General features: G+C 40.9%; 1 protein-coding gene across 1 annotated transcript in view; it reads right to left on the reverse strand.

Moving 5' to 3' along the window:
- The window catches only part of LOC118426097 (protein HIRA-like), a 41,716-nt gene extending 36,940 nt beyond the window's left edge, over positions 1-4,776 (reverse strand). Inside the window, exons 1-2 of the mRNA XM_035835356.1 lie at positions 4,611-4,776; positions 1,058-1,120 (exon numbers count right to left, since the gene is read on the reverse strand). Of these exons, the coding sequence (XP_035691249.1) occupies positions 1,058-1,120; positions 4,611-4,647 (100 nt within the window). The 5' untranslated portion in view covers positions 4,648-4,776. The remainder of the gene's footprint in view (positions 1-1,057; positions 1,121-4,610) is intronic.
- Between the last annotated feature and the right edge of the window lie 3,450 nt (positions 4,777-8,226).

The following is an 8,226-nucleotide window of genomic DNA, read 5'->3' on the forward strand; positions in this document are numbered from 1 at the left end:
TAAGTACTTGAGTTAGCGCTGATCGAGAAAATAAGGTCGTAAATTTGGATAGAGGTTTTCTGATGAAGCCTACATGTGTGCAGTACTGTAACTCCGTATCAGGACATTTGGGCACCTGGACAGTTCGACCCCTAGCCAATCAGGACAATTTGGCACCAGGTCGAGGACAAGTAGTAGTAGTAGTAGTAGCTAAAAGTGGATCTGAATAAAGTCAAAGTCAAAGCAATTGGTTTATTATTGACAACTTAACTTATGGTTTACTCAAGGATTACTTACAGTTAAGAATTAAGGCTGTGGTTAGGGTTAAATCACGGTTAGGTCCAAGTTGGAATTAAGGTTAGAACTAGCTGCCAATGAAACGTGCATCAAGAAACAGACGAAGGCCTGGTGCGGAATCATCCTGACCAGCTTGGAGGTAGCAGAACACAGTAACGTTACATGTACTAATGGGCGAACCCCGGGGTCTATGACGCGGGTACATAAAATAGTACGGATAAACTTGTTGAAGGAGAGGTAAAAAGCCTTATTTGAGGGGCAGCCAGATATAACCTGTGCTACGTGGTCACAGATGGTGTCAACTTTGAGACTGCATGGTTTGGATTGTGAAAGTTTTATATTTCGTGTATAAATGCGCCCCATTACGCAACTGCCTTTCTAGCGTGAGTCGGCTGCAGTTCTGTGACCTTCGCAGAGGGGCATTTCAAAGAGGGCGTGAGAAGACGATACGCCGACAGGATTTTTTTGTTTTTAATACTTTGTCGCTTGTACCTTCAACTCAAACATATCCGTTTTTGGTATTCCAAAAGTGCACCCTACTATATTTTTTAATGCATCGAAGCCGGTCACCTTGAGGCCCTTAACTATAGAAATCCCCATAGGCCGAAAACTGCGTTCTGCTACCTTGGAGCCAAACTACCTGAACTGCCTGCCTGACACCCATGCCTTAATTTGCTCATTAATTGACGTCACCACCAAAAGGTTTTAATGTACAGATCCCCTGAAGGAGCAAACTACTACCCAGATGGTACCCAGGCTAGGCTGTTTCACAGTTACTCACCCTGCCCTCCTGTGGCAAATCTGGACCCATCTGGGTGGATGTCGATGGAGAAGATGGGTTTACCTAAAACACACACACACAGATAACATAAACGTCACGGTCATGCATCAGTGAGCTTCAATCATAACATAAGTACATATTTGTCATTTGAATAAAAGAAAATCTTAAGATACAGGTTAGACAATCATATGCAACAACAACACCAAGCTGATCATACTGCACTATGTCTTTTATTCATCTTCGTCAAGCAGGTTATGTTTTCGGTAGCATTGAATTCTGTATCTGTATCTGTATCTACTAGTATATAGCCAGTATAACCGCCGTTCGGCGTAACACACCAGCTTCGCAGGCACGCGGCGCGGCAGCAGCTGGTTATATTACACCGAATGACTCGTTACCCCTAACTTTTGCACATCTATCTGCAAGCGTTCTTTAAAACTACCGAGAGAAGATGCCCCTACTGTACTTGGTGATAACAAGTTCCACTCTACGATAGTTCTGGGAAAGTACGAATTTTTGAACACATCAATCCTAGGTTGGTAACTCTGGTATTTGAAGGCATGACTGTTTCTTGTTCTTTTTGAGCTGGTATTAGATACTTATCCGTTGGTACGTCCACCAGTTTATTGGTCATTTTGTACATCATGGAAAGTCTGGACATTTTCATTTGTCGTTCATGTATGGACGGTTGTAGAAGACGAGCACTGTGTACAAGAATTCATGTTTGGATTTTTTAGTCGCATTGATAAGCAGCGCAAAGACCCCATCTGGTGGTGTTTACGGTGGGGAAAAAGTCCTCGCCGACGCATTCTGTTCTCTTGAAAATCTGCAAATTTCGTCAATATTGGGGGAAATATTACTACATTACACAGATATTAGAGCAATGATACTTATAGTGTGCAATCACATGTAGTAACGTAGATCGTTCAAATTTCCACACTGAAGGGCAATATACTTAACACCGACATAACATGACGGGGGAAATGTCCACATAGACGGGGAAAAGGTATGACGAGGAATATGCATAACGGGGAATTGTCCTGACACTGTAGAAGACCAGTATAACTCGAGAAGATTCATTGTTTGCTATGCAAAAACCGCAAGTATACCGAAGTCACGGGTTCCGCACTGGCCGCCCAGTGCGGAATACGTGGAGAAAATGGCGTCGGCACTCGGGGCCCAGTGCGGAAGAAACTTCCGCACAGGAATTCCAGTGCGGAACGGCTTTGTTCGAGTGCTGAAGACCCGTCAGCACTGGAATTCCAGAGCTACACCTTGTCTCGGCACTCATTTTCCAGTGCCGAACTCCGCCCAGCACTCGGTTTCTAGTGCCGAACTCCGCTAAGCACTCGGTTTCTAGTGCTGATCTCCGCTCAGCACTCGGTTTCTAGTGCGGAAGGGTGGTTCAAATGTCGTTCAGCACTGGTTACCCAGTGCGGAGGTCATTGAGCACTGGATAACAGAGTGCCGATCTACCTAAGTCACGGGTTCCGCACTGGGATTTCTAGTGCTCGGTGACTTTTCGGCACTAGAGGCCGAGTGCTACTATCATTTTAAGACCGTCAGCACTGGGTTTCCAGTGCTCGCGTCCAAATCGTTACTCAAAAACATAGTTGACATGCAGCAGCGCCTACTCACCTTCGGACGGTCACTTGTAAACTCAGTATTTTAAATCAATTTTGGCTTAGTCTTGTCTCTGTCGGAACTCAAACAGCATGTGTGTATCATACGCTACATCCTACATGTATATAGTGTTATGTATATGATGACCTCATGTCAACAGTGTGTCAGCTTCGTTCCCTTTTTCTAAATTTCACGAAGATAAAATGCTAATACAATACATTAACGTTACAGCTCCCTTTGTCGTGTTTGAGTTGCAGACTACTTTCAATCAATCGTTCGCATGCATCATTGCGTGGTGGATACAGACAGTTTAGACAGTTCTACTTTGGTCACGAAAGAGGGAACGGGTTTTCTGCGCGTGAAGAATTTGCGCGTGCGCGTGAAAAATCTGCGCGTGAAAAAACAAAGTTCCTGAAATATGTCAGAAAATGTGCAGCAAGGAATTCTAAGGCATAAAAATGTGAACCTATGATATGATTTACCATCTGTTACCTAAATTTTTGGTTTGAAAAAAACCGATTTTTAGATCCCTTGGGAATAGGTTAATTTGCATATTTTGAAAATTTAAAAATCAAGTAAATTGGACAGAAATACATGGAAAGATTACACATATGATGTTTTATATTGTATAATGTAACAATTTGAGGCTTTTCTAAATTCTAGAAGCTAAATTTCATCTTTTTTGAAGCAGATTGTTTCACGCGCAAATTTCAAACTTTTTTGCGCGTAAAAACTTAACATTGAAAAATCACTTGAAAAGCACTCAGATTGAGATTTTGTACTCTAGAATGCAGCAATATGATACTTGATTCCATTTTGCGCCATCTTGTTTGAGCTTTTAAGTATAAAACTGCAAAAACTTTTTGAATCCCTTGGGAATCAGCTTATTTGCATATTTTCACGCGCAGATTTTTCACGCGCAAGTTTTCACGCGCAACTTTTTCACGCGCACAAAACCCCATCCCACGAAAGAAATTAATGTCTAAATAAGAAAGATAATTGATATGTACTGTTCTTTGAAAACCCGACACGGATATTTCCTCCCATACGCAGCTTTCTCAGGCTCAAGGTGAACGTTTTGTTACACTTCTTTTATATATGTGTACCACCTTTAACTGCCCGGAACTGTAAATAACGTAACGGAGGCTGGCTGTCAGCACTCAGTTTCAAGTGCGGAATATTTGTCGTCACTGGTTTTCCTGTGCGGAATATTTGTCGTCACTCGTTTTCTAGAGCGGAATGTTTGTCGTCACTCGTTTTCTAGTGCGGAATATTTGTCGTCACTCGTTTTCTAGTGCGGAAGGTAGTCTCAGCACTCGGTTTCTAGTGGTGAATCGGGGTTTTCAGTGCTGAAGTCGACTCACCACTGGACACCTAGTGCGGACGTAACTTCGGCACTAGACTTCTAGTGCGGAAGGCCCCTTCCGCACTAGACACCGAGTGCTGAGAGAGGAACCCGTGACTTCGGTAGTTTTGCGTTTGCTATTTTGTATATGGGTACTAGATCTTGATGAGACCTCAATATGATTAGATTTGGGATCTCCTAGCAGTACAGCTGTGGAGCTTCGGTTTTTTTATATCTCGACATAAACTGTAAACAAATGGGGAGGGGGGCATTATTATTATTGTTTGAAAAACGGTATTTTCCCTTCGAATTCCCATCATGGCGATGCTTATAATATAACGTTAACTTTTCAACATTCCATGTATAGTCTTCATACATGCTACTCTAGTCGACATGGTTAACAACGACGTTTTGGAAAGTATTGAAACACACAGTATTGGAAGAAAATGTGTAACAAAAAATCAACACGTGAAACCGGCCACGTTATTTTTGCCGACACCCTCCACGTTTTTCTGCCGTTATATTTTCCAGGGCATCTACTAAATGAGTTGTGCAACACGGAATGACTTTTGAGTACGGACTTACCATCGTGAGTTACCCAGCTTGGCTTTAACAATTTCATTCTCAACGTCAGTCAGTGAAACTTTTGGTCCTGTCGTGCAGAATTTCAAACGTCGGCCATTTTTGTTTAGGCCGCCATTGCATAGTCATTAGACAGCGACACCTATCGGCTGCTAACCAAAGTGCACCCAAAGTTTAAAAGGGGAGACACTGGGAAATGCACTTTCCTATGATATACATGCATGGTTAAGACGTGCAAAAACAATCACTTCAAAGCCCATTACATCCGCACATGTACAACCAATTAAACGTGGCATATGATCCGTTATTTTTTTCACATTCAATTAACTAGAGTTCGGCGACCTCATACCTCCATGAAAATTTAGAGCTTTTGTAAATTTCATGCTATTGAATAACGCATTAACATAATCTATGCATGGTGTTGTTAATCATTGACTAACGTACACATGTCACAATTATAAAATTTCCATTATTAATCATGAAGTGGTTTTGCAATTTTTACATAAATTATGCAAATATGTTCCTCATTACCATATTTGGTATCTGCTTATATTCCACCTATCATAATTAACATGTGTTACATGTATTTAGGTCCAATTATTGGAAACAATGGAACAATACAATTTCCTCATTAATTATGCAAATCAAGTCCTCATTTGCATAACATGTATATCATTATGAACATCTTTGCCTAAGCTACCTGCCTGCCTAAAATGCAAGCAATCCGTCGTTCTTTTCTGCAGTTATCCTCTTTGGAGTGTCTTGACAAAAACACCACTGCAGTTCCACAATTAAATGTTAGGGGGCTGAAACTTGCCCCACTTGTTTATGGCACTAAAAGCTATCTACCAGCTATCTATCTAAACGTCAAGACCATAGCCTGTCTGGAACAAGAGATACATTGAAAAAACTGCTATGATAGAACATTTTCATTAATTATGCAAATGTACTCATATTTTGCATAATTAGTACCTTATCTTGTAAAACATTGTCTAAGGTACCTACATACCAAAAATGATGAAAATCCGTTGTTCCCTTCTTGAGTTATCCTCTTCAGAAGTTTTTGACAAAAATGCCCCTGCTATCCCAAAACCAGACGCTAGGGGGCCCAAACTTATGTCATTTCTTCCTGAGCACAAGAGCTATCTAACACTCAAAAATCGTAACCATAGCATGTTCAGAACACCGAAATAGCAAAACCGGAAGTTGCGCTGCAGTACCAAGGTGAGCCGCTAGGGGGCCCAAAATCTAATCATTTCTAGCTTTTGTCACACACTACCAACAAACCAGTATGAAACCAATCCACCCAACCGTTCATGAGTTATTTTGTTACACACACAGACACACAGACAGACAAACGCAGGGAAAAATATAACCTCCATGACATTTCATGGAGGTAACAACGTTACCCTTCAAGCAGGGGTTAGGCTCCAGTTGGTTTGACAGGCAACCGACCTGAATAGCCGAAGAAGGCGACAAGCGTCCAGCCCCTAACGTTATAATTATAAAGAAGCGCAATTATACGACGAAGGTTCTTATTGCCATGATTTCTACGAAAAAATCAAGTCATTCTTTCAAATTACCTAGATTGCAAGTATCAAAGTTCTTTCCCTCCTACTTTACTCATTCATCATACAAATCATGTCAAATGCTACAAAATCTATATCTGATAAAATGCACCTTTTCCCAACTTACGTGTTGTACTAGGAACTAATATTCTTGTTGCATTAATTATGCAAATTAATAATTATTTGCATGATTAATATCTGTGTTCTACTGGAACCAAGTTACATATGTAATGGATATAAAGTGTCTGTCATTGAATAAAATTGAAATGTTTTCATGCAATTCAAAGGGTTCTGTTCATACTTAACATACATTTCGTGTTTGTGTTGATTAATGTTATCTACTGTACTCATAGAAATAATTACAAGCTATCAATCTCTTCTTGTCCTGTTTCAAAGTCTTAAATACAATGCCCCTGCAGCTGCATGATCATGCTCAAAGGACATCTGGTATTTGCATAACCAATATTCAAGCGGCTTTATATATCAGAAAAACATATTTTGTTGCAACCAATGCAAGTTAATAGCATCTTCTGATTTATCAGGTGCATGGTCCTCACCCTCTTTCCATTGATGTTACCTCGACCAGAATACTAAGTAAACATGAATAATCATTCATGGGCCGGATGAGGCCATGTATTGTATAAACCATGTCTATCGGTGTTCCTCTTTCACGTCACCCCCATCCACCAATTCCAGCGAGAACTTGTAGGACCTATAAAGCACGCCATTCTGTATTAACCTTATTGTGGGGAGGAGCTACCAATGGAAACCCAGCGATAAACTCCTCGTAAGTAACTTGTAAGATTAATTATAACGTTACATAGAAATAAAAACAATATTGATACTTGAAGAGCAAAGTTTAAAATTATATGTTTTAGAAATCTAGATACACAATATTACCCAAATACAAGGGAAGTACTAAGTACTCTTGCAGGCAATATAGACAAACAAAATTGTACATTCAACATTAGTAAGCATTACTCTACCCCGACGAGACCCACCCGAAACACATACTGCTTATTGTATACTACAAAGAAATGACGCGCTCCCGGAAGTGAAAACAATCCCACAGAAATGGGCTGTCCAGAACTAATGGCGTCTGTCACCCATACGTACAACTTATTTTATCTGTTACATTACAAGTAACGTTGTCAAGTGTACAACATGTTGAGGGTATGCGAGAAACTTCGCAATGAGGACACTAAGAACAAGAGACTCGGGTTAGTGCTTACCGGTAAAAACTACCTCCGTGCCCTGTCGGACGCCATGGCGAACATGGACAGGTTGATGGAAGTGGAGTTGCTCAAAACTCTGGGAGACGTGAATTTGGAAAAGGGCAAGCTTGAGAAACACCAAGGAATGTTTTACAGGGCAATAATGCTGTACACAACTGCGCTGCTCCGGTGCGAGGACGCGGAGATCGGAGAAAGTCTCAATTATCGTAAGTTGTATGCAAAGACGCTGCGACTACGTGCAGCCAAAAAGGTTCATGGGCCCTATACTAGTAACGACAAGAAAACGGATTCATTTGCAAAGATGGTAGTTAAGTTCTTACACCTGGACCAAAAGGTGGATGTCAGTCACAACAGGGATTATGTTTTGACCGAATACACTAAGTTAATGATAGAAGGTATCGTAAACAAGGACAATATGCTAGAGACGGAAGCAACAAAAAGTCTTGGTGACGTGTACCTGAAAAGAGGAACAGAAACTGGCGACACAACATTCCTAACCAAGGCCACTGCTCTGTACAATACTGCACTGGCGCGGTGTGAGTGGGTACATGGAACAGTGGTACTCAATCACCGCTTACTGCACACGGCAAAAATCAGAGAAGACATGCGAAGGACCACATATAAGGTACGTTTTCGTGAAGCGGATACTATAATTATTACAGTATTTGTTTATTTCAGGCACCATGGCCCATACACAAATACGACATGTACGTCTACAAACAATGATGTACTTGAGGTTTAAAAAGTATGGCAATAAAAATGCATTGCCATGGCGATGTTGTTATGGTTTATATGTATTTAATTGTACATTTGGTG

Source organism: Branchiostoma floridae, chromosome 11, assembly GCF_000003815.2.
Source record: "Branchiostoma floridae strain S238N-H82 chromosome 11, Bfl_VNyyK, whole genome shotgun sequence".
In the NCBI taxonomy this organism is placed as follows: domain Eukaryota; kingdom Metazoa; phylum Chordata; class Leptocardii; order Amphioxiformes; family Branchiostomatidae; genus Branchiostoma; species Branchiostoma floridae.